The sequence below is a fragment of the Bombus vosnesenskii genome, unplaced genomic scaffold (genome assembly GCF_011952255.1).
Source record: "Bombus vosnesenskii isolate JDL3184/JDL3185 unplaced genomic scaffold, Bvos_JDL3184-5_v1.1 scf7180000013379, whole genome shotgun sequence".
In the NCBI taxonomy this organism is placed as follows: domain Eukaryota; kingdom Metazoa; phylum Arthropoda; class Insecta; order Hymenoptera; family Apidae; genus Bombus; species Bombus vosnesenskii.
In genome coordinates, this window is record NW_022883009.1 from 1,289,171 (window position 1) to 1,317,128 (window position 27,958).

Below are 27,958 nucleotides of genomic sequence, written 5' to 3' on the forward strand. Positions count from 1 at the left end.
TTCTACTGAACAAAGGAATGCATCAATATACAGCATTATATAAGCCAATAAAGGATTATACGAGCGAACAACAGAAGATGGTGATCTTATGCTTGAAAAAATTTTATTTCAAATAAAAATAGAAAATAACAATTTGGCAAAATGCATTATTTTGAAATAAATTTCTATTCTGGTTAATTCTTATAAATAATGCGATGAGTGGATGTTTCAAAGCTCGTCTAAGTAGAATTGATTTCGCAGATCATGTTCCTTGACTCGTGAAAGTTTAGCATAATATGAGACATCGGGATTGTACTTTTCATTTATCAAATATTGTGTTGTATATCTACATGGATCGTTCAACCAGCGATTGAACGCAACGTAAGATTTTCGCGATGATAAATTAAAAGATTCTGTTTCACACATTGAAACGAACCAAGGAAAATAACTTCTTTATCAAAGTAACAATATTTGTGCTTTGCAAGTAGCGCATTCCGATTACTACTATCGCATCTTACAAAGTACGATAAATGCAGGAAATTTGTTAAAACTTACGATAGGATTAAGCGAATTGTTTGAAAAGTGTTCTAAATACGCGAACAGGAACAAACAAAGTGAAATGTTATGTCAATTTTTATCGAAGAAGAAAATGAGGAAAATCTAATAACAGAGATTATTGAAATAGGATTCCATTCCACAGAAGAAAAACATAGCAACTCACATTTTTTTATTTCTATGAAGAAGCAATTTAAACATGTCAAGAAAAAGATTAACAAATACAATAAATTTTTTTATTTCTTAACGTTTTAAAATTTAAAAGTTGTTTCACATCATAAAGTTACATACGTAAATATAATTTTACTAAGGTGATGTAATGTTTATCTGATGAAATTACATACTTATTCTTACGTTACAGCAAAATATATATATTTATTCTATGTATATATACTAAATTTGTACATAATTTATTAGTATTTATTCAGTACGCTGTCTTACAGTGTCACTGACTTAAAAGAGTTCACGTTCACGTTCACGTTGAACATGTTCGAGGCTAGAGCACAGATCCAAACTGACTTTCGCTCCATATTCGTTCTGTTACGAAAACCAAGCTCCTCCTACATTTTTGTAGCGCATCGTATGCTCCATTACGTACATTCCGCTCTGGTTGTCACTTATTCTCCTCTTTACTTCCATGCGCATTCAACGAAATTGATTTAACTTTAATTCATCATGATATAACTTTTTACATTTGCATTTTTGAAGACAATTTACATTGCTGAATTTTATTTTCTAATACTGTGGGTATGAAAGGGAATTTCAATAGTTTATTTAGCATTTTTTGTCAGTTCCTTTTTCCACCTAAATTTAACGATTTCGTTATGTTTGGGGAAATTCAATTACGACGCTATCACAAACAACTTTGTTTATGAAAGTGCTACTAATAATTTTTCGATCGGTCACTGATTTTCTAAACTTTTTTCTAGTGATACTGGCCTTAAGGACAAAGAATGGAATAGACAAGTTAAGCAATAAACAAATCAGCTGCAGAAACGAAACTGGTGTGAAATTTAGGTCGATATTAAATTAATATTCTTTTAACGATCGTTCCGCTCCAATTTTCATTCGCATTCCGTTGATTACGTTGAAATATTAGTAGGAATTATAGACGTTCTTTCTAGTTGTTGCTTTTTCAATAGAAATTCGCCCTGAAGTGGATAATTGTCGTTGCATATTAAGACTTCAGTTTTAAACGATACGTGTCGTATGATGTACGTCATAGATATATATATTATTATTTTTGCAATTAAATTTCACTTTTACTTGGTTATTTAAGAATTATAAGAGTTAATTAAGGGAACTGAAATTTAGAAATTGTTATTTGCATGGTTTCCATTAACGGGACCAAGTTCAACGCGTATTTATGATTTCAAGTTAATTAGAATACCTAAGTTTCACCTCACAAGGTTGAGAAATATTACTTATATGAAACAATGATTCCATTCGTTGCGCTTATGAAATGTTCGGTCTATACACATGTATTATTTTCGAGTTTGTAATCAAGATGCTGTTTTATTTCTAGAGAATTAAATAAAATATCACATTTTTTACAAATTTGTACAGGATTTTAGAAAGGAAGTTGGCTGTGCCAATACTTTTGTTCATTACTATATGATTCGACTTAAGAATAGGTATTTCATACGTTTCTATCATTATCTATCGTTTGTATTCTATAATAGGAAACTTGTGAGATACAATTTAGGTTGGCCAGTACCATACATACCCATTAGGCAACTGCTCCCCTGTTCCTCTTGTTTCCCGACGAAAAGTACAGTGTCAAGTAGCGGTACGTATGGAATGTATGTTTAACCCAGATCGTTCACGGTACAACATTGTGCTAGACGTTCTCGATAAAATCACGAGCATCGATAATGGTAGATGCTGGCATGCTGCCGAATGACTGCTCCTTTTTAAAAGTAATCAACCATTTGGTTCGTACAAGGATGTGAAATCTCACTCGTCCTCGTTTATATCCTACGTCTCCTCTTTGGGAGTATCGAGCGAAATTGTTGGCACGCGGCGACGATTTTACCAACGAGGAAACCGAGCCCGAGAAAGCGTAACAAAACGAGATAATTATTAATTGTGTGGACAGAATATGACCAGGAAAAGTTGTCGACTTTAATAACGTTACAAAAATCGACTGGAGAAAAAAAGAAATTGACATGTATTTAGTTCAAGAGACGCGTGCCCGTTTTACGTACAACACGCTCGTGTATTACGATTTTACGCGATAAACCAACCGAGAATTTTTGAGCCTACGCTGGTTAAACGAGAGAGTGAGAATAAGACAAGCTGACCAAACGTGTTGTAAGAAATGATTCCTTTTACTTACTGTGAACTTACCGTGTATCCAGCATCCAATTAAGTGAATTCCGGTCGATTAAATTCATTTATTAAGGCTTGAGCTCCATATCGTATCGAACGAACGAAAGTAGAAGAATATAGAAAATGTTGCAGGTAGCCATGTCTGCGCTGTAACGAAACCCGTTTCTTAAATATCGAACACGAGATCGGCACCCTTAAAGTTAACGAGAAAGCAGGACAATATTCTCCGCATAGTCGATCCTTATCTACAAAAAAATATATTCCAGTTTCCAATAGAACCTCCATTATCCGAACGTCTACTATACAAATAATTAGTTGGGAGGAAAAAATTCGTACGCTGTATTGAATGAAAGAGAAACATTTCGTATGGATTATCCAGATTTCCAATGCATTAGCTTTGCGTGGATAATTCCTAAGACAAATTCCAGCAAGCCAAGTAAAATGTAAAATACTTAATTGATCGAAAGTTGTCGGAAAGAAGTGCAATAAGATGGCTATACTAGACTGCTATAACAGAAACAAATTGTTATTTCTTAGTCTCATATTTTATTCATTGTCGATGTTTATGGATTTGAAATCGACTTTCTTCGTTGAAAGTCAACATTTGTAAAGAAAATTTTGATTTGTTCGATTAAAAGTGTTTTCTCTTTTTGGTTGCTATGTATTCGTGTCTGAAAAATCCTATTAATTATATGCTTTATCAAAGGATTAATGTTGTAGAGCGGAGTTTGAATTTTTGATGATATAGGAATACAATAATTCTGATTTTTGGGTGATTGCTGGTTTATCGGATTACAAATTATCTCTTATAATTAATTGGAGTTCGAATTTAAAATCTTACATTTAGAAGGAGTATCTGCCTCCGCAAGTATTGCAAAAATTTTTCAACCGTTCTCTGGTTTGTTAAAGATATGTTTATTCCATTGTAACCGCAGTTGGATAAGAGCAGACCTCGAGCTCCATGGCACAGCATAAGTCGTCGCACGAATGCGGCACCGTAAATTTCAAATATCGTGTAAACCGATCGAACAATGTGACGTCTGACTCTGACGCAAATTGTTATCTCTCCAAGGTATCGATTCTCCACTTTATTCCTTTCCCGTTGTTAGCCATATGTCGCACGACGTGTTGCATGGTATTGTTTCGAGTAGCGACAAAGGGTTCGGAAGCTACAAGCCGGTAGCTCTCACTCAACGAGTTGAAATGAAGAACCGAGGGTAATTACGCACTCTCTTTGAAATAATCGAACGAGATTCCTGTTACTTGAGAAATGGACGTGTTATACAGGGTGTGTCATTTGGCTCGTTCACGCTGCATACACAGAATGTCCCAGATTTTTCCTACAAAATAGTGAAAAAAGATCTTATAAATGTAAGTAACTATAAATATAGGCTTATACACACAGAGTCACTCAGAAGTATTAGGACATTTGGCTGATTTACAGTAACAGTATATACGTGAATTTGACCAAAGTAAAAATGAATTAATAACAAATTAATAATTTAAAAAAACACGTAATTATATCAATTTCTTTACATTTTCTTCAAACTAAAGAAATCCGTTTACGATAGAAAAACACGACTAGCTTGAAAATGACTGGAAAAGAAAAAGAATATAGAAAAGGGTGAAACTGGGTACCAAATAGTTGCCAGCGTCACGAACTATATCGTCGTGTTCGATTGCGAAAAGTTGACGCAGTCAGCTTGACAAGGCGTATCGCTTAAAAGGTCGTGGACGTACGGAAAGGCCCGCACAAAAGGTATCCCTTTGTTGTACACCTGTCTTTGCTCGGTTGTGTTCGCGTATGCAAATGTAACACGAGCATACGTACCCGCATGGCACGGCCACGCTCGAGTGTTTGCGCGTAACGTCATACTCGTGAAGCATTTTCACGTGGATACGTAAGACTTTAATAACAATAGCGATTATGATCGGAGATTATTATTTTGTAAGTTAAATCTAGGCTAGTAAATAAGATAAGATTTTGTTGCGCGAGGACAGAATATAATACATTTCTCGTTTCTAAATGTAAAAAGTTTCTGGCTTTTATACGTTTTTATTATAACGTATTTATACGTTCATAATGCAGCTATCACATATAACCGGCTCTTTTTTAAACACGTGCAATATTCATTCGCATCTTATTCGAATGGGTAACATTTCGGAAAAAGCCAGACACATGTATCATGGTGATAAGAACGTTAAATGATAACAATTAATCTACGTAACACCGTGATTCGACGCGTGGTGACGTAACGTGTAGCAATAAGTAGTGGCTTTCCCCTAAAACCGGAAACTGAACGATTAGTTCGTTTACACAGGTTATGAACACTAAAGGATATTCCAGTGGAATGATGAGTAACATGTTTGTCAAGTTTATCGTTGTTCTGGATCTTGAATTTCCGAAATTAAATGTCCGAGTAGTATATAATAGAACGTTACTATAGAATGATGGTTATTCGAAATGTAATAAAATTTGTAAAATTCCATTTTCATTTCAAATTTCAAAAAATTAGTAAATGGCATGAAAATTCTTGAAATATACATGTTATACTCTCAATCTTTCGTTAATTTATGCATTAATATACAGGGTGGTTGGTAACTGGTGGTACAAGCGGAAAGAGGGTGATTCTACGCGAAAAAAGAAGTCGAAAATATAGAATAAAAATTTTTTTTTTTTTAATTTTTCCATCGAGACAACGATCTACAGTGAGATCCGTTATAACGAGACGTGATGAATTGCACGTGTACCGAGCGAAAATTCAAAGTCGATTTTCTCGAAAACAAAGGGTCAAACGAAAAATTTTTATTCTATATTTTCGTCTTCTTTTTTCGCGTAGAATCGCCCCCTTTCCGTTTGTACCACCAGTTACCAACCACCCTGTATATTATTGCTATTATATCTATTACTTTATATGCACACTATAATTTCTATATTAAATTAACATGTCTTCTTACAAATTTGATTAATATCCCTTTAATACCGTTATTTCAATTTTATGCTAATACGTGTATCGAATAAAATAAATTGTTCGGTAAATAGATAGTTGAGAGACTTCTTGCGTAATGAGACATTGATATAGTAAAATATTTGAACAATTATATAGTATCTAAAGTGGCATTTATTAACATTAAAAGCTAACACTATGGATTAAAATTAATTAAAAGATGATAAACTATCCGAATTTTAAATATCAAAATAAGAATATAAAACTAAAAGCAAATGACTCTCTTTCCTATCTTAATGTTGTATCGCTGTTCTAATCCTAAAGCTACTAATAATAAATGGATAATGTGCAGCGATTTACGGATAAAAGTGTACATATAATATTTACATGTTATGCCCCACAATTCGATTTTGTTTCGCGTGTATCTTTACAACGATCAGCTCATCGTTATCGTTGCCGTTATCATTGTCCTGTAGGTTACACCCAGATAACGAGCAGTCTTTAAGAGAGCGGTTAGTTCTACGTTTCTTCTCGCGGAACGCGGTCTTTGTTCAATCGCGTCGCGTTGGAGCGCGGTAAACGCGTGCTCGCGATGGTAATTTCATCGTTGTTGTATCGTTGAACCACTCGAACTCACCGTGTTCTCGCCAAATTTACGATTATGCGATAAATCTCGCGTTATTGAGGTAATTTTTACCGTAGAAGCTATTCTTCACGGTGGTTATTCAATGTTTAGCGCATCAGTGAACAATACTGAATAAAAAGAAAAAAGAAAGAAAGGAAAAACAAGGTGACGAGACGGAAGGACACACGATGCAACGACTCCAAGGAAGATTGATTTACATAACCGATGGGATATCTTCCTCGAAACGCGAGTTCAAGCCTCTTGAAGTCAATTAATTCTGGCCAATTAACGCCATATAACGTCAATTACAGATTCGTCGAGTCACGACGATGTACTCCCAAGAAATCGTAGTACCGTTACTCTCAAAGTTACTTTTACAACAACGTGGTCGCATTTCTGTTTCGCTATCTCTCGTCTGTCCCATCATTTGTCAGCTTTTATATTTCTATAAAAGTTATTTTCTTTCTTTCGTCTCTCTTTTTCTGTTTCGTTTAATTAATCCTTTTTCTTTTTTAACAAGACATTTGTGATGCGTGGTCAACAATCCGAACGTTCAACTTTATTCCTAAGCTATATATGTATCGAGCTTAGTTACGTGTGTTTGCTAACGAACAAACGTATACCATGATGCGTGTTAATAGCGTAACCAGCTGTTACGGATACATGTGTCGAATGCAAAGATGGAAAAAATATTTTCGTAGCGAAACAAGATACGCGTTCTGCGTCAAAGAGAACTGTCAATTAAATAACGCGATAAAAACGGGAGAAAATAATCGAATATTGCATTCGTTTTGCATTTTACAATTGCATTTTAAAGAAAGACTATGTTTCATCGTGATTCGAAGCTGCAACTTTAGTACCGAGATAACTGAATCGCAAGAATATATTTGTTTCATTTCTGAGGAATGCTAAATTTCTATTGAAATATGTACATATAACGGATAAAAGCGGAACGTGAGATAAAGAAAGCAGAAAGAGCAATGAAATAGAGAAATAAAAGTAATATAAAGTAAAAATAAAAACTCAGTGAATTATATGTATATGTCAGAATTCTGATTGTAGAGCAATTCAACGGTTACAAAAATCGTGAAAAGCTTGCATCATTTGAAACACGTTTTCTTGTTCCTCCTACTTCACCAACCAACAACCACGCTGTAAACCACCGATAATTCAAGCTAACACAAACAATCCGTGTAAATAAGCATGATCACAATAACCAGAAATCCGTGAAAGATATTTCCTCAACGAGGAGGAATGCAACTCGGAGAATTCGATGAATCAACTTAGAAGCATCTCTCTTAAAAATATCGGTTCGTTTCCAACGAGACAGAGGTATGCCATTCAAAGAAACCACTGTTCTTTAAACGAAAATACGGTCTGATCGATGCAAAGAAGCACAAAGTGATGTACAAGGTGATGAAGAAGTCCTGTAGACTTATCTTAAAGTTGCTAAAAAGAGCAAATAATATATAAAAGAGGAACGAGGTGGGCGGTAGGAGAGAATCATCGAAAGAATGTCGTGCAGGAAGAAGATCGACTCGAAACTCTGGCTGGAGTATACTCAAACGGTAAGAATCGATTGTATTCGTGCATCGTGATAACGGTTATCCGTATCCCCCAGACCTAACCGAGGGCTAGCGAACCGGGTTTCTAAGGTAACCGAGTTAATAAATCGATGAGACGTTATCGTGCAGGATTGAGTTCGCTGCTTCCAAAGCGAATATTCTCGTTGATTGTGCCTTTTTTTGTTTCTTTCTTTCTTTCGTATTCTTTTCTTTCTCCGTTCGTTGTAATAAAGCCGTGATCGTGAACGAGACAATCGTAACACTTTATGCTATTCGATGCTTTCATTCATTCAACCCTTAAAAGAATAATTCTTCCAACGATAATAAAGCATTTTGACTTTGACACTTTTAAGTATCGGAGAAAAGTCATAGTGACGGGAGACCACTTTCTTCATTTTCACTTGTTTAATAACAATAAGAATATGTATCATATATACACTGTATAATAAGCACTGTGTCTGTGAAATTGAAAAACATACAGTGGCTTGTTACCATATAGCAACATTATACATTTAAAGGTTAAAGCGAGCAGCGAAACTCTCCTATTACGTCGAGAAAATTACATCTCATCATGAGATTCTCATGTTTCTTCTGCTAAGCAAAGTTTCGCGAAAAAAAAGAGAATCTTGAAGAACGTTCTCGTTTAATATTGAAATATTTCCATTAAGATGAGCATATTGTTTATTCGGGAGTTGACTCAATTGTATGAAATACATATGTTATTCGAGTATTTCTTATTGACGTCAAATGTTAGGTAAAACAGTTCCGTCAGGATCGAATTGTCATTGCATAAACTACGAGTTTTTCTTTAATTAACTCTAAATGCTTGTGATTAAAATATGCTCGATATAATTTCACGAGACATAACAAAAAAATTTCATAAATGAAAAACATTTAATGGCAGTGTTATTACTCTATTGGTTTTGGGAATAAAAGTTGTCCTACTTTTTTCGGTACTTAATATCAAACTTATATAACGAAGTTTATAAACATTTCTTGAACTGATCTAATTCCTTTCTCCCTCTTTTTTTATCCTCTATGAAATTAATAATGATATTATATAGGAAGTCTACAAACTGTTTACAAAATTTTGATAAAGATCACAATTTATTGAGTTTCAGTCCAATCGTGTGTTTACATATTTGCACACGTTTTACTATCTAACATATTTCAAGTACAACAAAGTCACTCTACATATATAAAAAATGATTAACATCTCAACAGGATAATATGCTAAAATGTATTTACGGATGTAATAATATACTCATCTCATCAATTTCATCTCATTCATAAACCATAGTAAATAGTTCTTCAATTTTCTTAACTTCATGAAGAATTTTAATAGCATATTATAATAATAGTATATAAATGATATATGAAGAATTTTAGTAATACAGTAGAACCATTAACATCCGCCATTTCTTTACGTAACTGTATTTTTCTAACACAAAACGATACTTACTTAAATATATACTTGACCGTTTACATCAACAAGAGGAACAAGAAGGAAATTAATAACATACTAACATAATAAAAATAACGTAGTAGCGACATACCAAAGCTTCCCGTTGCAATATTCTTCGCATAAATTCCGGAATTAGTAGTCGTAAACGGACCACATTCGTATCGAGATCCGTATTATTAGTTATTCCTGATGATTACACGTTGCTAAATCACGAGGTGTCAAAAAACGTCACATCCCCTGCAAACGGTCGGTAGATGGTTGTCGCCAGTTTCCGCTCGGTAATTAAGATGTATGTGAATTGAAGGTATCACGCAGAGGTAACTTCTACAAAAAGTCTGTGCGAAGGTCTCGACGAAGTCGTTAAGGAGGCAATTGCACAACCACGGGCCAGGCGCCAACCGGTAGAATCTCGTTTTCTAGGACAATCGGCGTTCCTAGGTAGTGGAGAACGATCTTATTCAGGGCAAGATCAAGAACGACCGTTCGTGTCGATAACATTCCAACACCGCTGATATTTGGTGTCGTTCTGGGAACTTGAGAAACTTCACTATAAATGGTACTCATTCTGTACGCGTAAGGCTTGATTAAAATCGATAGACTAACTTGATACTTTTTTTATGTACGATAGGATTAAAATTCAGAGATGGCATGCTTCTTTTATTTATTTTATTGATCACTGAAAGATCGTAGGCAATGTGTTTAGTCTGAAAAGGAGCGATGGATTTTCTATCTCCCTAGTGGAAATGCGAGAAAGATAATTTCATCGACTGCTTCTTTTGGTTAGGAGATACTATCATCTTTTTGAATAAAAATTTATATCTACATAAACTGTCAACACTTTTTTGCAAAATAATCGATTTAATTCGTTAGAAATCTTGCAAAATCAACCGCAAAACTCCGAGAATGCTAAATAACAAGAACACTACTATCTCTCAATAATAGCATGCCGTAATCCTGAATACTACTCGAGTCAGCTGTTCGTTACTTTGCTTCCCGTGACGTATGTAGATATCTGAGCAAGTTAACTTCACAATTTATCTAAAAAAGGGCATGTCGTATTCATTTTTATGTTATATCTGGTCTATAGATAGTCTTACCTGTTTTCATTCGATCACGAACAAGTTATACATAGAAAAAGTGCGCACAAACATTCGTGCACGCGTGAATGCGGAACAGGACTCTTTCTCTCTCTCTTTACCTGCTTTTCTTACTTTCTTCCTTCTCTCCGTCTGACTCTGGCTCAGGGCTGCACTTATAACTCAAGATTCTTCAGATTTTTATCAACCGTCTACTTAATAAATTAGACTCTACTATATATATGCGTATAGACAAGAGGGAAAGACATTTTTTCAGTACTAATGAAAATACAAAAAAATTTACTAAATTATAATCTAAAAACGTTAAAGTATTGTTTACCATTATAGAATTTCTGTTTTGCTTCGTTTTTAAAATTACAATCCTACGTATATTGTAATTTCATATGAATATTTTTGGAAGAACCAACTTTTTATAAATATGAATTTTTATTAATTATCTAGAATTATAACAGCTTACATAAATAAATATACCTTGTTATTAGAAACCGATTAGGAATAATGTACTACTTATTCAATAACTTACTTAAGAACTTTCAAACTTCTAGGATAGAGTAAAATAAAAACATTCAAAGTATAACAAACTAAAAATACGTTATAATAATAAATTTTCATTATAGTAATAATAATAAATTCTAGTTTTCTAAAAATTACAAAAATTTATATGATACACATATGATCGTGAAGAAAATTATTTTTGAAATCCGAGCCTGCTTCAACCCTCTCCCTACCATTCTTTACTCCCTCTTGGACCTAACTGTCCACTCGCCGACTGACCAGTTTGTATCCAAAGTTCGTCTCGCCTACATTCTGTTTCCGTTACGTTATTCGTATTTTCGTTTGATATATCGATCGTAAATGCTCGATCCAATACAGTTAATTAAAGGAAGAAAATGAAGCAGGAATTTTCTAATGATTCGCAAAAGTAATCGAGGTGCTCTCAGAATTCGAAGTACAATATGTCAGGTACGCGAAAACATTCGGTCACTCGCGCTGCCGTTCGGAAAGCTTCGGTGACCTTCGGCAGATATCGGCTGTTCTCGAGAGCGCTCGTAACCGGCATCCTCGAGGAGACGACAACGCACGACAGATGCCTCGAGGACCAGTGACAGAATGTTATGTCGAAATCAGGTGAAATTCGGCTGATTTGTGTGTGATTGTGCGAAAAAATTTATACGTATATCATGCCGGTCACGTGCTCAGACTTTCTTGATAATATTGGATAAGTGTGCTTGCCTGGAAGACGGAATTTAAGGTAACAATGTGCAGGATATAATAAGAATAACACACGAATATTTTTTTAATGCAAAAACTACTGTACACAGTAGAAGGCTGTTTAAGCATCGCGAGTTTATAATTTCTACCAAGCACTCAATTTTTATACTCGACGTGATCGATGAAAATGCGAAATAAACATGCGCTTAGTTTGGACACAAAAAAAGAAAATTGAATTACGCGCTCTTGTGTATGGTGTAGTAGGGATGCATTTGATCGGCAGTTTCTTACATTGGATTTATAACGGATACATAGCGATTTTGTAAACGAGCAACGGTATGGAAAAAGCTATACGTAAAGTATGTCGTAGACTTATTTCGACACGACCTACTATATCTACCGGACGATGAATCAGTCATTCTTTAAAGACGTTTTCATCGAAGGTCTTGTTGCAGTCTTTGTAAAAGCATCCATTATTTACTCCAAACATAGCGACTGTATATTGTATAACATTAGAATAACGATTGACCACTACGGCTTACCTAATACAAACTGGAAGACTGCATCGTTTACATTAGCCCAATTTACACAAACAAACGATACAATTTATCGAAACGCCATATTTTTTGTATCTTTAAACGGTATAACGAATCTTATGATAATTATTACACGGTTTGTAATAAAGTAACGTGACGCAATCAATGAAGGTTGTTTAAATGATGACACAATTCTACGCTCGTAATTGCGAGAACTACTATGTGTACATGCTTGGCTTGCGAAATCGGGAATTCTAATCCATTCACGATATTGAAAGTCACCTGTAAATTAAAAATTAAATGATTATCAAAAACAAATCATTCCCACGTATATATCGGTGATTTTAAGCGAAATCATTATGTTCTGTTCACGGATCTCGGTAAAAAAACACAAGGGATCGGAAGAAATGTGATTACTTACGTATACTTATTGCGCGTTTCGTGCGATAATTGTGGATCTCTATTCGTCGTATATTACACCGTAACACCGGAGAAAGTGCTTCTGAGTTATTAGAGAAGAGAATGTAGCGTTGACGTCACTTAAGAACAAACGTGATCCTCCGTGCATTCCTTTCCGCATTCTTTTTCTAAAATCTCCATGCAGTTATTAAAAAAACGACGAATATACAAATGAAAAAAGAAGTTTGCGGTAAGATCAGACTTGCTAACCTCAGCACTCGCTTCTGAGCGACGGAAATTTGACGGATATTGAATGTGTTAAAACGGGTAACTGTATCGATATGAGGTATAGATATCTCGTTATCCAGCGACCGGAGTTCATCCGTTGACCTCCTATCGTGCACCACGATGGATCGAAAAACCGTTGGTCAAGAACGGAGAAAGTCGTAGCACACTTTTTCGTCACCTCCGTGAGCCACTTTAAAACTCGAATTTGATGCAATCGTGGGCGTCAAATTTTCAAAGGCGCGTATACTGTATCGAGTTTTGACATTAAATATCATTACTCGATCTTGGTTATTTATTTTGAAGTTAATTTCGTGTCGTTTCGTTGTTTCAAATATAAAACAAAATTAATTCGAGTAAGTCTGATCAACTTATTTTTTAAATTTATTACTATGCGTTCTTCTCTTGTAACATTTTATCAATAACCAATATCTATTCGAAATTCACTTCGTATTAGTTGTTAAATGTTGATCCATGCAATTGAATCAGACTTTCTGCTTTTTTCTTCATTCATGCTAAACTATACGTTATGATTAGTTACACGAAATCTCTGCGCTTGCTCATTTATAACCATCAGCATTCAGAACATGGACACCTCATCAGATCGCGCTTTCTAAATACATATTATAATATACCTTCTTCCGATCATGGGGGATTCCTCTGACATCATAGGACACGAATGCATCGTGGTTGGGAAAAGTTTGATTTTGAAATACCTGACATGTTGGTGTCACGTGTACCGGAACCGGAATTTGCATACCATCTTAAATAGCTATGTCGTAACTCGGAACATTTAGATGAACTATACGATGCTACGCTTGCGAGTTATGTAATCGTGCAAATAAGTCTGAGACAGTTGGTATCTCAAACAATTAGTTTCTTCATAATTGAATTGATATCGTCATATTTTTCATCCTAATATCCATTTGAATATATAATGTTGGAAAGATCGTCGAAATATACAAAGTGTTCCGTTTAAATCAACCATTGCGAATATTTCTGAAACTGTTGATATATTATGTTTCTAGAGACACATAATTTGACGTAATTTTTCTGGAAATGACAAAGATATTTTAATCTCAACTTTTTAACTTTACGCGTGAAAGATAAGCAAAGACACGGAGCTGGTCTATTCTGTAAATTAATAACTAGAACCAAAACCATATATTATATATGTATCATACTTTGCCGTTTACTTCTAGCACCCCGTAATCAAACATACGAGTTCTTTAAAGCAATGACTGACTGCTGGCGTAATAACACCGGCAGTTCGTAGCACGTCATGAAGATCGCAAAAAAAACAAGCTATCTGCTGAAAGAGCTTGATTCGTTATGTCGCAACTGATAACTTAAAGTTAGTATGGATTGCGCTGTAAGTCGATCGCTCGAAAAACCGTATGGGGTGCGGGGTTATTTCCCCCGTGATGAGACGAAGAAAATAGCCAAACTATTGGGTACGTTTTCCGCTACGGCCACTGTATAATTACAGTTCGTGCGAAAATTTGTGGCTTCCTGCGATCTTCTGCCTCCATAAATTTACCGCCCAAACTGCCAGGCATATTACACCATTGACAACAAACCTCTCCCAGTCATAAGGCTATGAGTTCTACTAAAACACAAAACGCCACCATTTCTCCATTCTATTATTACGATTGCCTGTTGTTTTACTCGAGATACGAGGCTTCTTCTACAGACAGCTGTTACTGCATTGAACCGGCAATTATTTTCAAATAAATGCTTCTTTAATTGGTATATAATTGGTATCTTTACTTTGAGACGTTTTCCCTAGAGTCTGTCCTAGAGGATTGAACGATAGGGAGTGAGTTGGGCTACGTTAAGGCGTTATGCGCATTGCGTATAGGTGTTTCTTTTGTTGTATTTAGTGCGAATAGAAGGGTGTTATTATGTGTAAAACTTTTTGTCGAGAAAATATGGTGTCGTTCGAATCTTTCGCTCTGAGCTTGCTGAACCCTTTGGAACATCTTTAACTCAACTGGGATACTTTACCGCTAAAAATTGTTTAAAGACTTGACGGAAATATGAAAGAATCGTTGTTTAAACTAAAAGTTGCGACTAAATGTATTTATATTCATTTATGAAATAATCCATCTCTGCTTTCCTATATTCGTTTTGTTTATCAAATCAAAGAGTAAATTGAAATTTATAGAATAGATTCATAGTAAAAAATTAATTCATTAACACTGTAAAGTTATGTCCAACAAATCTTCAAAGCGGTTCTTGTAAAAAAATTATACAAAAACATGTTTACGATATTATTTTTTTAATAGAAGATCGTCTCTCTTACCGTAGTTCTATCAGTTATTGGATTTGTATTCTGTGTTCTAACGTTAGTTTCCTAATATAACATAAATACCACAAAGTTTAAAGGCTAAATCGATTTCAGGAATTTCTGAAGCGAGCTAAATGCTACTGATGCAAACTAACTGCTAAAGTTTTTCGAGTTGCATGTACATTGGGATATTTGGTAGAGCGAAGCTAATTCCTACTTTGTGACTCGCCGAGCCCAGCAAAATCTTTTAGTTAAATACAGAACTGAAACCTGTTTGATCAATATTTGATTATTCATATCTGCAACCTTTATGAAATATTTAACAGTAAAAAATACTGTTAAAAATAATTCAACATTGTTACCAAAAGAAAATTGTTTAATCAAAAATATTTCTCTTTTATATTAATACTTTCTTGTTCTGCGTATAATAATTGTACTTGCTCTTTTAACTTGTAATATATTTTATTCTTGATTCGACTTTCTTAGGCACCGTTATCCCATTGGAGAAATCGAGACGAAGTAAAATAGATCTTAAGTTAAAGTTCGGACAATGAATCTCCTTTTTATTTCGGCTGGTTCCCTTTCTTTCATTTTTTTTTGTCTGCTTGGCTTACCAGCTCCTGCAGGTCAGTCCCTTCCGGTCTTCGTAGTACGGTCCAGCGTTTCTACTAACCTAGACGAATTCCAAGGTTCCTTCTCCGAAGTCAACTTTCAACATTTTTCTTCCCGTGCAACAAAGAAAAGGCACCACGTGTTTACTCATTTCTCTACCTCGAATCACAACGAATTCCACCGAATTCCGCTTTTGAATCTGACTTCGAGAATTCTTTATTTCTATTCATGTACACGAACGTGCGTTCAAATAATCGAGTTAACTGACGATAATTTATTATTTTTATACGTGTATTATACCTGTATAAAGAATTGAAATTATTAACCGTAATTAAAAAATCGTAATGAAGAAGAAAGATACATTTCATTATGCAATCTTAATAGAAGAAGCCACTGTATCTAAGCAGCAAATTATTTTTCAGATGGAAACCGAGGTGCGAACGCTCAAGCAAGAGCTGATTCGTACTCAGGAGGCCTTGAAGGCAGCCACGAAGAGATGCCGTGATCTGGTGAAAGAGCTGGACAATCGCACTGCGAACCACGAGTCCGAAAGAAGTCTTCGAGATCAGCAATTATCGCGGATACTTCGTGCTCTGTTGGTGCTGGAGGCGCGGCTGAAGCAAGAGCAGAAATCGATCAGACAACTACTTTGCGAAAAGGACAATGTGATCAAGAACCAGCAGCTCGAAATCGCTAGGCTCAGACGTTACACCAAGAATTATATCAAATGCAAACGCGAACAGACCCTTGGTAAATCGTCAATGAAGCTTAACACGGCAACCGACATTAAAAACAACGACTTGCAAACGCCCAATGCCGATGTAAGTTTCGAGATATTGCGATGTAATTAAGGGCCTCATAGCAAGAACAGCCCTCAGACTTCTTAATTTCTTAATAACGCATTCTAGTAGTCTCCCGACGTAATTGACTTTTGCAATTTGTTATTTCGTTTCGTATACCTTATTGGCTTCGTGATGAGTTTCTAATATAAATTTAATAATGGAACAAAAAATGAAACGATTCTTGAGAAAAATCTCTATTCCTTATGTCAAGGAACGTCTTTGTAATCACGTAAATATTCGAAATACGTATGCCTGAGAAAACACATTAAGATCCATCAAAATTCTAAACTGGCGCAGTAAACAACTGTAACGAGATCTCGTTTTTTTCTCATTTCAGGCAGGCTCCAGGCAAAACTGTGGAATTAGTAAAGACATTCAAAACCTAAAGTGCGAGATAATCACAAAACTGAATTCGTCGGAGATACCTGTTGCGCTCGAAGAGTTGGACAGGGGGGTGAAGAAGACGCACAGCTTCGCTGGGAGCGATATTTCGAAAACGAGTCTGACGAGCAGCGAAAACACGGATGTGTCGATTATCACAACCACCACAGAGGGCAGCCCCTCGTTACTCAGCACCGAGGGTTTCTGCGAGGGCGAAAGTAGCGACGTTTCACCCGGTTCCACGCTGAACAAATCCAATAGATGTTCGCCTACGATGATTACGGATAGCGAGAACGAAATCACAATGATCTACGACGGTGATGATGATGAACAGACGATGATAGTTGAAAACGGTTCTAAATTGCCGAGGAAAAAGCTAGGAATCGGTAGATCGAGGACACAGAAGGCTTTGAACGAAACGGACATGATCGAACCGACGAATATCGCGAGAACGGAAAGTAAAGACGACGGAATGGACTGTAACTTTGTGTCAGAAGACGAAGAAAAAGAACAGGAACCAATTTATGTAAACGCTTGCAACGAGACAAACTCGAGAAATTTAGAACACACAGGAAACGTGATCGCGGAAATGCCGAAGATGAACGAGGATTATAGTAATAATAATAATAACAGTAGCAATAACGGGAGTAATAATAATAATAGTGTGTAAGTATTTATTTCCTTAAAAGGGTACATGTATATCAGGCATTTGCCGATCGTGTAAAATGTATATAACATTCGTTAACGTAAATTAGTTCGGTAAAGACATACGAGAAATAAAAAATAGTTTAAAATCGGAGCAATATATATGCATAAAAGAAAATTCGCTGTCCGTTGTGTTTGTACGTGTTTGCTAGAAACAAATGTCTATGTAATGCTATTCTATGGATCAATGATGAATGTTTGCAATATCTTTTTGCCAACATTTATGTAATTGCAGTAACAGAAGTAAATACGAAATCCGTATAAGAACAACAGAGTGTATAAGGCTAAAAGCATAGAATCTTCTTCTACACCTAATAACTAGAGTTTATATGGTAGGAGTCCAGCAGTTTCTCGATTCCCGCTACCTATGATTCTTCGATCAAGCATGGAATAAAAGTTCAAGTGCTAGCAACAGAATTCACTTGACAAGAATTCAGTCAATTATTCGTCAAATAAAATTTCGCACCAATAAATTGTAGGTGGCAGCCATTTGAGACTTAGGAGTTTGGGAGAGAATATTCGTTGATGGCCTGAGTAGCTTAATTGGAGAAGCACCCCGCCCGATAAGCGAAAAATCCGCGTTCGAATCCCGATCCCAGCATCCATCGGCTGAATATTTTTCTCTCTACAAAATAGAATTCAGATAAATGGAATGTTGCTATAATAAATGATTAGATTATTATAGTTCAATATATTATATATTCACATTGTTATAGAAAAATATTTCACAACGTATTTTTAAATTTATATTTGACTTCTGTAGATGCCTAAAAATGGAAATCGAAGAACAGAACGCAGAAGAGACCAGCGGGAACTGGTACAGCGACCCTGACGAGGATAAAGTCAACGACGACGTCTTTAGGCACAGCACATATCGACCGAATAGCAAACATAATTCCGTTTTGGAGTGTGTTAATCAGATCCTTTTACGAGACATGGAGGAGGAAGAGAGTATTCTTTCCATACCTAGGAGGTTTAAACATCGAGGAAGAATCGTCCGATTTCAACCAGCTAAATTATCGGATATCGAGTCCGTGGGATCCGAAATGGAGAGGAAGAACTCTGAAGAAGGAATTACAGAAAAAGAATTAGCTAGCAACGAATTGCCCGATGTTTCTGTAAACAGTTTCGAACCCACTGCTACGGAAGACGAGTTTGGCATGAGTCTTACTGAAAGTGCTTCAACCTCAAATGTTGCAAGCACGATCACGAATCATGAGTCGAGTCTTGAGGAAGAATCGGAAGAATCAAAGGCTATTCCAATTGTCATTATAGAACCAAAGGTCGAAGTGGAGGAGACGAGGCACACGAGTTTCCCCTCTTCACAGGTGATACAAAAGACGAAAACGTCTGTAAATGCGTCGAATCCACCTTTAAAATTAGAGCGTATCGAGGAAAAGACTTGTCTGCAGATGTCTACGAAAGGATTGACCATAGCGAAAAATTTGGATTATGAAGATATCGAGTCACTTCCGGAGATTATACCACCACCTCCTAAAACACCTCCTGCGTTGCCTCCCAAACCGCAGTTCAAGAATAACACGTTAATCTTAAAAAAGATTCCTAGCCCCTCGTTTCTCATCGATGAGACGCGGAAGAAGCAACAGTTACTTGAACCTAGTTCGTCTGAACATAGCAAGAAAATATTCGGTTTTATATCTTCTCCTTTAAAATCTGCGGGAATTAACGTATCATCTGCGAGAAGTTTAAACTTCGACGATGCGATTAATAAAGTTACAGGGAACAATGAAGAGGGGAACTTCTGGAAAAACAGGTTTAATAATGTCCGATCTTCATTCCAGACGCGTCAGAGCGTCAGTCATGAAACTAGTGGGGAACAAACCCGGAAAATTCCCAGAGTCACTAACATTGTTCGCCATTTTGAAGAATTCAAAATTGGCGGTGAATCGGAGGATCAAACAAAAGAACGCACAAAAACCAAGGAGAAACATGTCCATTCAGAATTTGATCAGGAATTTGATATCAGACAAAATTTTGAAGAGTTCAATTTGGATGAATGTGATTTGTCAGATGATCCCGATAGACCAGAAGGCGATGGATCGGAGAGGCTCGGTAATCTTGGGGCGACGGTTGGTCAGAACGAGAAAACTGCCGCAACCAAAGACAATAATAATGTTCCTCTTGCTGCGAGCAATTCGAGCAGCGGCTACGATCACTTCTTAGAAGCTACAGGTCTTAGCAACAAATCCATATTAACACCATCGAGGTTGCTGAGCAACCACAAGAGTATGTTAAAGCCAAAAGACGTCAAGTATAAGAATAAGATCAAAGCGACAGCAGTTATGGAAAAACATGGTGTTTCCACGACGAACAATACTACCCATATTAGACATTGGACTGGCCCATTTGTCTGACGACTGGTTCAAGTTTTTCCAAAAAATCTGTTTCGACAAGAAGCATCTGCCGAAGGAACTTAAATTAATAAGCAAACGAAAAATAGTAACCATAATATGAATTAGTGATCATTAAAACCGTGCTAGGAACATGATTCTTTAAGTGCAAAATGTAATTCTGTAAATTATTAATGTTCTCTTTCTTCTTTTTAATACCTTTATCAGATTTTTTGTTACTAAAGAAATTGTGGAACGTAGAAGTTAATTTATTTATAGCACCTTCAATTTAAAGAATACTTGAATATGTTGTATATTTTAATAAAATGTTGCTTACCTATTTATAGCATTACTAATCAAGTCACAATTAATTGAGTAATTAATAGTACATCATTGGGAATAGCTTATAAACGTAAATACTTACATATGTTAATAAGCTTTTTTCACTATGAAGTGCCACAAGTAAGTTCATTTACTACGAATATCAACGTTTTTGTTATTTTCTAGTTAAAGTTGTACATCAAAAATTGAAAATATTAAATTATAGTGGTCTCAAATTAAGCTATAATTACGTTCATCATCCGGTATTTTGTGAAATTCTAAATATCAAACTCTAATCAGTATCTCAACCAACTGTTAGTTAAACCTTGTAGCATTTGAGAATCTGTAGTACGTAATTACGAATTAACTATTCATCAACTAAATGATATAAAAGCAAAATATACATATTCTATAAAAGTATTAAAGGCATTCATTCGAGGATAAAAGTAAAGATGTACTTATTTTTTGTTGGAAATAAAATTAAAGATGACTTTATTGAAAGATTCCTGCGTTTGATTAAGAAATAGGAATACACCAGTATAATATTAAGTATTTTGTGGCGATTTATAAACAACTAGAACATATCATACAATTATATATAATATACATATATATAACTTCTACTATCTATAAAAATACAACGCAACTCTATAAAAATACGGTGCTAACTGTTACTGGTATCAAAATCTAAATAGGGTATGGAAGAGAAAAGTACTTTAGAAAATGGACAATATTTAAATTCGAACACTTCATTGATAAATGTTTTGAAAGTAATTCCATTTTCGTAGGTTAGTATGAATCACTCGTTCAGGCACTCTATTACACTTGGCTAGTGCTATATTATCAATACAAATGTATAGACATAGCTGAAAAATTGCGTGAAGAATCACGCAATTAATTTGGCACAGTGGTTTCTTCAAGTTTCTCTCTCTGCACAAAAATCGTAAAAGAACTGCAAAATTAAATAAAAAATAAGAATATTAAAAACATTGGTACATTACATGCTTTGAATAAATATTAATTATACCTCTTTATCCAAGTCTTTCTGAGTCCAAATTTTAATCACAGGAAGTTTATTCTAAACAATATGAAATAATTGTTGAAAATATATGAAATTATATACAAAAAAATATAGATTTTTTGTAAAAATTACTTACAGTAGAAGAATCAGAATGAACACTAAGACGTGGATTAAGAACAAATGGGACTCCATCCAAATCGGAAGATCCTGGAAGTGTACCATAAATTGATGTAGATCCAACAACTGTTGATGTAGGGGGTTGCGGAGCAGGTCTCGTAGGTCTAATTCTTGCACTAGGACTCAAAATTTCATAATCTCTATCGTTAGATTCCTCTGTATCCTTTCCTCCACTTCCACTAATTTTTGGATAAACCCCATTTGCTGGTTTTGGCGAAAACTTTGGTTTTGGTGGCCTCTCAGGCGGTATTCTATGGGGTGTCCCATTTGATGGATTTGGGGAAGCACTTTGTAGTAAGCTATAAATAAGACGTTATATAGAATAAGTGGTAAGCATTAAGGTAAATACATCTTAATTGCTTTTAGGATAAAGACGATTCTTACTCTATATTAACATATGACTGTGAATTTGAATTCCCATTTACAATATCCACAGTTTTGTAGCAAACACAAACTCCGTTAATAACACTGAAAAGAATAGGAATAAGAATAATTTGATTTTTATGAAACTTTCATAAATATAAAATTCTATAGATATACCCAGCAGCAATAAATCCGTTTGGTGCCATTTTAGATGTATAAACCTTATGTATAACTCTACTACATATGATAATATCAGTAACTGCTTTCGAACATAGTTCCTTATTTCTAATTTTATAGCACACCTGTTTCTTTCTCCATGCCTTCTGCACTAAAATTCATTATTGCAATGTACTAAATGAAAATAAATTCTTGATAAATGATACATTGATTAGTCTTACGTATGCTCACTTGAATCTACAGTACAAGAAATTATGCTATATCCTTCTGGTGGAGTATCTCGTTCATTAATGACTACGATATCTTCGACCACACACTGCGGTAACCCTTCAGTCTTTGAAAAACATATGTATCTGCCTTTCTTTTTAATAAAAAGTCCACTTTCTCTCCATAGATCAGCATCAGTATCTTGGTCATATGTTCGTGATACCTAAAGGTAAAATAACATTTAAAAATAGTACACATTTATAGAAAATTAAAAAATAGTAATATAAAAATAGTTATAAACACCAGGTTAAATACCCTAACTTATTTATACAAACTATCTTGTGAGGTTACTTACCACTGTAAAATTTGGTGGACACTTATCTATATCTTCAACAATATTTATGGCTGTGATGGGCCTATCATCAGGTAATACAGACGATAACTGGTGAACTAACATTTTGTTGCAATTAATCTTTTTAGACATTATTGCAACCCTGTTAAAAGTATATTTGTATAACTATTCATGTTTTCTTTTCCTTATAACATATATTATCTCACATATAAAAAATGTTAAATGTAATTTGTTATAAATTAATAAGTATAATCAACTGCTTCATAGATAATCACACTAATTGCAAAAAGTCAATTTGATAAATTGTAACATAACTTCAAACATATTTTAAATATCACAATTAATACAAGACATCGAGTAGTTAATATGTTTTGACAAGTGTGACAAGAACAGCTTTCATTGACATAAAGCACATTTCTCTACCAAAGTTCATTATACGTTGATTCATTAAAAGCGCCAGGAATTGAGGAATGTAACTGTGTGGACGTCCCCTACTTTATCTTGATGACCTATTTTCGATCGATAGAAAAATTTACGGTACACTGAAAATTGCTTGAAATAAGGAAATTACAAGCAACAAAAATTTAACAATGACATCTTTGAAACACGATAAAAACGAATTACTACAAAGGTCGCATTACTTATACTTCACTTAATATAATTAATCTTTAGAGTATTCACGGCAGAGAAACACGCTTAACCATTAGTAATCATCCACGAAATTTGCACACTTCTCAATTTGCTTACCTTCGGAAAAAAATTGGAAATTTCGCGCGACACAAATTTAAAAACTTTGCATATTCATTAATTTATCTGCTGTTGTACTTTTAATCAGCCGGTCACTTAATTCCAACAGAATAACACGGCAATTTTCGATCGAATAACGATCGACTGGTTTTTCCTTTGACACGCAATCCTATTCTTCGGAAGATTCATTCGTAATAAAGTGAAGGTACTTCAATGCATATTAATAAACAAAAAGGATAGAAAGAACGATTGAAGGAATGAGCAGGACAGAGAAACTAACAGAGAGGAAAGTATCTATTGAAAGAAAGATAAATGTATACATATACAATCAATTGTTCCGTCACAGCTAATATTTTAACACTCACGTACTTTCAAATTATATGTGATAAAAACCTGATAAGATAACTAACGAAACTCATAAACACTGTTACTTATAAGAATGGCTTTCCTCCTTTGTCTCTTCGTTGAACGTTTTAACTAAATTGATATCAATGACATCACTTTTGCCACCACCACAACCGTAATGACCACCATCTTAACTGACTAGGGTAGTTGTGTTCAATAAGCTAACCTCTGTTTCCGTTCCTTACACGTCGTGAAACTTTACGGCGCTTTTCCTCGTCCTTCCTACACGATTCGCTTTTACCGGATATTCGCTTGGTTTTATACGTATCACTCAGTTTTTAAGTGAATTAATCCCATTCCCAAGCAATAAGAAAATGGATAAGAATCATACGCCACCCCTTTATCAGCATGCTTATTGTTTGATCTGTTTAAATAAATTGTTTAATACAATTTAAAAGTACGACAATGTGATACTTCGACCAACAGTGGCCATGGCCATGACACTCAGCTTTGATACTGAAGCTAAAGAAACCGCAAGGTGTTTTGTTTATCCTTTCAATGCTTTTATTCAAAATTTAATACAATTTAAAGTTAATGTTTTAATTATATACATATATTTCGGGCTTAAAGAGATTATTAATAAGTGGAATTAATATTATAGATTTTCAAATCTGATGCTAATTTTCAAGTGCACGAAAATTGCAGATGGCGCGGATGTTTGCATCTAAATATTAGAAGTACATTATTTTAGTTTTAGGCAAATATTTTAGTTATTCTTAAAATAAATGCAATCAGTACAAAGAAAAGGCTATCTCAAGATCAGATGATAAATAAAATCAGTAATAACAAATAATAATAACTGTTACGCCCGTAACCTTGTCAGAAACCATAATTCATATATATATATATATTTGTCGAAGGTGAAAGGATACCGGAACCTTCCCTTTGGAACTTCGGGAAAATCCGTAAAATTGTAATTAAAGTTTACAGTTGTAATTAAACAATTTGCCGTCATTCTGCCCAATTGCACTTGTTTGCGATTTGTGATAAACTTTGGCTCAAGGCGACCATCAGTCGCCGAACGTAGCCGCGGTCAACGGAACGGGCGCTTCGTCTAACAAAGGTGTGGAGTGGTAGTATGACCCTCACTAAAGGAAATACCCATAGAGGTACCTGACAGTAAAACATTCCAACGGTTCCTTCGGACAATGAATACCAAATGTTGAGGCACTTACACAGTACAAGTTCAGTTAGCCTGAGGGCCCGCTATAAAACTTGGGTCTTTTCCTGGAATTAAGATTTTTCAAACGGATAGGCAGTATTTGTCCCAAATTGACCAATTGACAGCGACATCACATTCCCTTACTTTCGGAACGAGGGCTATACTCGACGAATCCGGTGATCTCGTGTCCTTAGACACACCCCATCATAGTTTTCCTCGGTGGCATCATCGGGACGAAAATTCATTCTTTCTTGCGATCTCCTCCACGAAGAGAGTACCAACTTACGATCTGTGAGTATTGTGTGAGCAAGTATATCTATCCTCCCGTTGACCGTGGATTCGTTATCGAACCTAAGACCAACGTCACTAGTATCGCCAGTGCCCAACCACCGCAGTTGATTGCCGAATCGGTAGTATCCATACTCGTAAAACCAGGCCGTACCTTCGTTATAACACAGCGATGGCCAATTCCAATGCAGATCTAGCAAACGCCCACAACCCTATTCCTGACGCTTCTTCGACATATACATAAGGTAGATGATGAGACTGTTTATGAGACCAACTATTGTTTAGAATAGATATGAATATTAATAGGGATATATTATTTCAAAATGTTGCTATTTCTAAATTAATATGGATATCTTACAGAGTATTGCTCAGATATTATGGATATGATATAATGTATTGCCCAAACATAATATGGTTATGTTCCAACACAGTATTATTGATTATGGAGCAAAGTATGAATAATAATATGGATATGTGATAATGTATTGCCAAAACATAATCTGGATATGTTATAATGTATTGTCGAAATATTATATACATATGGTAGATGATACGTAGTGCCTGTTTATACGACCAGCCATTGTTTCGGATAAATGTGGATACTAATAGTCGTGCAGTATTTCAAACTGGTACCATTTCTAAATAAATATGGATATCTCACAGAGTATTGCTCAGATATTATGGATATGTTATAATGTATTGCCAAAACATAATCTGAATATGTTCCAACACAGTAGTCTTGGGTATGGATATGGATATGTATAATGCATTACTAAAATGTTGGATACATATGGTGGATGATGTAGTGCCTGTTTAGGAGACCAGCTATTGTTTTGAATAGATATGGATATTAATAGGGATATATTTTTTCAAAATGTTGCTATTTCGAAGTTGATATGGAAATATCACAAAGTAGGGCTTAGACATATTATGGATATGTTATGATCTATTGCCAAAACATAATCTGGATATGTTGCAACACAGTATCGTTGAGTATGGAGCAGAGTATGAAAAATAAGATGGATATGTATAATGCGTTGGTAAAATGTTGTATACATATGGTGGAGGATATATTGCCTGTTTATGAGACCAGCTATTGTTTAGAATAGATATGGATATTAATAGGGATATATTACTTCAAAATGCGGCTATTACTAAATTAATATGGATATCTTACAGAGTATTGCTCAGATATGATGGATATGTTATAATGTATTGTCAAAATATTATATACATATGTTCGATCATATAGTGCCTGTTTATGAGACCAGCCATTGTTTAGGAAAGATATGGATATTAATAGGGATATATTATTTCAAAATGTTGCTATTTCTAAATTAATATGGATATCTAACAGAGTATTGCTCAGATATGATGGATATGTATAATGCATTGCCAAAATATTGTATACGTATGGTAGAGGATAAAGTGCATATTTAAAGGGCATGCCATTGTATCGAACAAATATGGATATTAATGGGGATAAAGTATTCCAAAATGTCATTATTTAATTCTAAATATTTGTATTTGTAAATTAATATGGAATTATTACAGAGTATCACTCAGACATATTATGGATATTTAATGGCGTATTGACAAAACATAAACTGGATATGTTGCAACACAGTATTGTTCAGTATGGAACAGAGTATGAAAAATAATATGGATATGTATAATGCGTTGGTAAAATTTTGTATACATATGGTGGAGGATATAGTGCCTGTTTATGAGACCAGCTATTGTTTAGAATAGATATGGATATTCATAGGAATATATTATTTCAAAATGTTGCTATTTTGTAAATTAATATAGATATCTTACAGAGTATTGCTCAGATATGATGGATATGTATAATGCATTGCCAAAATATTGTATACATATGGTAGAGGATAAAGTGCATATTTAAAGGGCATGCCATTGTATCGAACAAATATGGATATTAATGGAGATAAAGTATTCCAAAATGTCATTATTTAATTCTAAATATTTGTATTTGTAAATTAATATGGAATTATTACAGAGTATCACTCAGACATATTATGGATATGTTATGATCTATTGCCAAAACATAATCTGGATATGTTGCAACACAGTATCGTTGAGTATGGAACAGAGTATGAAAAATAATAGGGATATGTATAATGCGTTGGTAAAATTTTGTATACATATGGTGGAGGATATAGTGCCTGTTTATGAGACCAGCTATTGTTTAGAATAGATATGGATATTAATAGGGATATATTAATTCAAAATGTGGCTATTACTAAATTAATATGGATATCTTACAGAGTATTGCTCAGATATGATGGATATGTTATAATGTATTGCTAAAACATTATCTGGATATGTTATAATGTATTGTCAAAGTATTATATACATATGTTCGATCATATAGTGCCTGTTTATGAGACCAGCCATTGTTTAGGAAAGATATGGATATTAATAGGGATATATTATTTCAAAATGTTGCTATTTCTAAATTAATATGGATATCTTACAGAGTATTGCTCACATATTATGGATTTGATATAATGTATTGCCCAAACATAATATGGTTATG

General features: G+C 34.7%; 2 protein-coding genes and 2 long non-coding RNA genes across 8 annotated transcripts in view; 2 read left to right on the forward strand and 2 right to left on the reverse strand.

Annotated features, from left to right (window-relative positions):
• The window catches only part of LOC117237499 (uncharacterized protein DDB_G0284459-like), a 47,008-nt gene extending 26,008 nt beyond the window's left edge, over window positions 1-21,000 (forward strand). For 2 of the 4 annotated variants that reach the window (XM_033501522.1, XM_033501521.1), the window contains exons 2-4: window positions 16,322-16,720; window positions 17,079-17,788; window positions 18,591-21,000. In XM_033501522.1, the coding sequence (XP_033357413.1) occupies window positions 16,322-16,720; window positions 17,079-17,788; window positions 18,591-20,202 (2,721 nt within the window). In that variant the 3' untranslated portion in view covers window positions 20,203-21,000. Of the gene's footprint in view, window positions 1-6,950; window positions 8,007-11,402; window positions 11,818-16,321; window positions 16,721-17,078; window positions 17,789-18,590 lie in introns of those variants that run through there. The other 2 variants (XM_033501523.1, XM_033501524.1) reach the window with 2 other exon arrangements.
• Window positions 12,024-12,993, reverse strand: LOC117237502. Its single transcript, XR_004494022.1, has 2 exons — window positions 12,735-12,993; window positions 12,024-12,595 (listed from the first exon to the last, which is right to left on the reverse strand). It is a non-coding gene; the product is annotated as an uncharacterized LOC117237502 (long non-coding RNA).
• A 39-nt stretch (window positions 21,001-21,039) lies between the features above and the next one.
• Window positions 21,040-24,309, reverse strand: LOC117237501 (multivesicular body subunit 12A). 2 transcript variants are annotated; one of them, XM_033501526.1, is made up of 8 exons: window positions 24,115-24,309; window positions 22,800-22,938; window positions 22,469-22,667; window positions 22,238-22,388; window positions 22,082-22,165; window positions 21,657-21,996; window positions 21,527-21,577; window positions 21,040-21,451 (listed from the first exon to the last, which is right to left on the reverse strand). In XM_033501526.1, the coding sequence occupies exons 2-8, from the start codon at window positions 22,926-22,928 to the stop codon at window positions 21,416-21,418; spliced, it is 990 nt and encodes a 329-aa protein (XP_033357417.1). In that variant the 5' UTR covers window positions 22,929-22,938; window positions 24,115-24,309; the 3' UTR covers window positions 21,040-21,415. The 2 variants fall into 2 exon arrangements, with proteins under 2 accessions (XP_033357417.1, XP_033357416.1); XM_033501525.1 differs by lacking the exon at window positions 24,115-24,309 and adding an exon at window positions 23,544-24,048.
• A 603-nt stretch (window positions 24,310-24,912) lies between these two features.
• Window positions 24,913-27,734, forward strand: LOC117237554. The gene is made up of 3 exons (XR_004494026.1): window positions 24,913-25,401; window positions 25,481-25,643; window positions 25,759-27,734. It is a non-coding gene; the product is annotated as an uncharacterized LOC117237554 (long non-coding RNA).
• The last annotated feature ends 224 nt before the right edge of the window (window positions 27,735-27,958 follow it).